The 2,820-nt window shown below is 42.8% G+C and overlaps 1 protein-coding gene across 1 annotated transcript in view; it reads right to left on the bottom strand.

Moving 5' to 3' along the window:
- Window positions 1-160: 160 nt before the first annotated feature.
- PC1B (prohormone convertase 1) overlaps window positions 161-2,820 on the bottom strand; it is a gene marked incomplete at its 3' end in the record, with an annotated part of 41,305 nt that continues 38,645 nt past the window's right edge. The window contains 5 exon segments of the mRNA NM_001204484.1: window positions 161-291; window positions 1,242-1,414; window positions 1,972-1,977; window positions 1,980-1,986; window positions 1,988-2,060. Coding sequence (NP_001191413.1) covers window positions 161-291; window positions 1,242-1,414; window positions 1,972-1,977; window positions 1,980-1,986; window positions 1,988-2,060 — 390 coding nt within the window.

Below are 2,820 nucleotides of genomic sequence, written 5' to 3'. Positions count from 1 at the left end.
ATGGATGGATGGATGGATGGATGGATGGATGGATGGATGGATGGATGGATGGATGCAACCCCCCCCCCAAAACAAAATTAATTAAAAACGAAATAACACCCTGTGAACTCAGAAATCGTTTGTGGGTTGAGCTATGATGCCCAGCACGTCTTAGCAACTACTGACCTGTGAGGCGCTGCTGATGCTCATGGTGTAGATGCTGGAGGTGTAGCCGTCGGAGTTGCAGTTGTCGCCGATACGACCACCATTGCCAGAAGCCCACACATAGAGGGCGCCTTTGCCGTCTCTGCCCTGAGAAAAAATTATAACGATTCTGTAGTATATTGCTAATGCTTAAAAATAGGATTTTTATCAAAACAGTTAAATTCTTAAATTATATATTTCAAGATACTCTCAGACTTTGATCAAAACTCTGAACTTATAGATCTACTGACCTAGATAAAGTCACTTTATTTTGAAGTTGCAGTTGAAAGCGTGTTGCATCGTCATTAGAAGTCAAAATTCCTTTAAAACCTCAGGATTTTACTGAGATTTCAAGTGACACCAGATTACGTAGCCTAAGCAAGTAAAATAATCTTTAAGCCGTTCTTGCGCAGGCATACCTAAAAGCTAAGCTTCACTCCAGGTGCCTATTGTACATCGGATCTGGTAATCGGATCCTATCGGGTCGGGTCGATTAATGACGGCTCAACCTTTTTTTGTGCGTCAAATTTGACAGGAATTAAAAACTTTGACCGGCGCAGGGTGTATTGTATTAACACAAAAGCATACAGTTCACAACACAGCAATTTCCTTCCCTAACGGTTTCAAGCGCCGATTACCGCACATCGCGGTTGTTGTGTTTAGAGGTTCTTGAATCCTTCAGGCATAGTATAGCTTTCCAGATCAATCAGTATCAGCTTCTCCAAATCTGCACCGTCCCCTACCGTATTACGCGCCCACGCTGGACACATCTGATCGTTTGTGCCCGCGACCGTGAAAGACAAGCGCATTAATTGTTTTGAAGGTCTCAATCAAATTCTGTCGCACTCGGTCGAAATGTCCCTCAACAGTAGAACCTGCTCTAAGGGCCACTTGTCTAAGACAATCACCTGTACAAACGACCCCTTCCCACTCCCCCCTTACGTTTTTTTCAAAGACATTAACGATACTGTCCAAAACATCCACCAGTCAAAGAAAACCACTTTTCTCCTCGACAATGAACGAACATCTAGGACAATTTTGACTGTAATTGGGAGTACCTCTTTGATTCCCAAATCGAAAGCTTTCCTGGCCATGACACCTGGTCCCTCAGTGGTCCTCCCGTCATCGTTGGGCCCCCAGCTGGCCGAGTAAATGTCTACATGGTGGCGATTGAAGCAGATGGCGTCACCCTCCAAACGGTCAGTTACGTGACCGTCCAGCATACGAACGCCTGGATGGAAGGAACAGAAGAACATACTTTGGGTTTGGTTGTGAACCATATAAAAAGATGAAAACCTCCCTGGGATCGCCATCATAATAATGAACAAGCTGCTTTATTGTGATGATGATGATGATGATGATGATGATGATGATGATGATGATGATGATGATGATGATGATGATGATGATAATAATAATAATAATAATAATGATAAACTAATAATACTTATACCTCAGCGATTGGTGTGTTCATGTGGGCGGGGAGTGGGGGAATTTTTTTTTTTGGGTGGGGGGAGGTTGGGCGGAGAGTCTAGATCTAATCTATCGAAATGTTTTCTCCCCATTTGGATATAGCATTCCGCTGAGCTTGCTTTGGGCCTCCCAAGAAGGATTGAAGATGCCCACCTCAAAATGGTCCAAACTGTATTGCTTTTTTTTGGGGGGGGGGGTATTACAAATGCTGTTGTTGGTATAGCCGATGGAACAGAAAATTTGAAGTGCATGGGCTCTCGCACAGACATTTCACAAGTATTGAACAATGACAAGATGTGAAATTCAATACTATACCTCCAATTTTAGAGTCGAAAGCAATGCCCGTTCCACATTTATCGTTGTTGGCGACCATTGAAACTTCTCCAGCGCACCGGGTTCCATGCCTGGTGAGGAAAGGGTTAGGATAATTAATGATCTGATTATATAAATGTTGGAAGGACTATTTTGTAAGGCACATGTGTAGTTTATTCCCAAAGCAAAGACACTGAACCGGCTCGTTCCAATAAATTAAAAGAGGACAGAAGGACAGGAGACTCAGAAGCTCTGATTTTTACGTAGTATGTGGCCGTTTTTCCTACTTCAGGGAGCCACATTTGCGATTTCAATACAGAACACCAGAGGGAGTACACCAGAGTAGAAAAAACCCTTAAAAAACAAAGGCAAAACAAGACAAACAAACAAATAAACAAACTAACAAACAAACAAACAAACAAAATCAAAACAAAGTAGGATGCCGCACGAAACAACAGCAAGCCAGACTGTGAGTGCAAGCATATTATTATTATTATTATAATGGTTATGTGCACAGATGTGTGTGAAAGAGAGGATGTGCAAAGGAAAAATGTGTGTGTGTGTGTGTGTGTGTGTGTGTGTGTGTGTGTGTGTGTGTGTGTGTGTGTGTGTGTGTGTGTGTGTGTGTGTGTGTGTGTTCTTTAAGGGTGTACCTTCACATTATCGACTTTCATGGTTAAATAATATTCTGTTTTTAGATTCTTACATTTGAGGGACGCGTCCTGTTTCAAGTGCCCTGTACCGCCTGTTGAGATAGGTGTTTTGTAGAGATAGGCGTTTGGCGCATTTTGTATTTGTCCTGACCATGAGGCCTGGACTACCCGCCGTTCAGTTGACAGAGTGACGTAGCAT

This window comes from Aplysia californica, unplaced genomic scaffold (genome assembly GCF_000002075.1).
Source record: "Aplysia californica isolate F4 #8 unplaced genomic scaffold, AplCal3.0 scaffold00090, whole genome shotgun sequence".
Classification (NCBI taxonomy): domain Eukaryota; kingdom Metazoa; phylum Mollusca; class Gastropoda; order Aplysiida; family Aplysiidae; genus Aplysia; species Aplysia californica.
The sequence above is the reverse complement of the archived record's forward strand: the minus strand, read 5'-3'. Positions and strand labels throughout refer to the sequence as shown.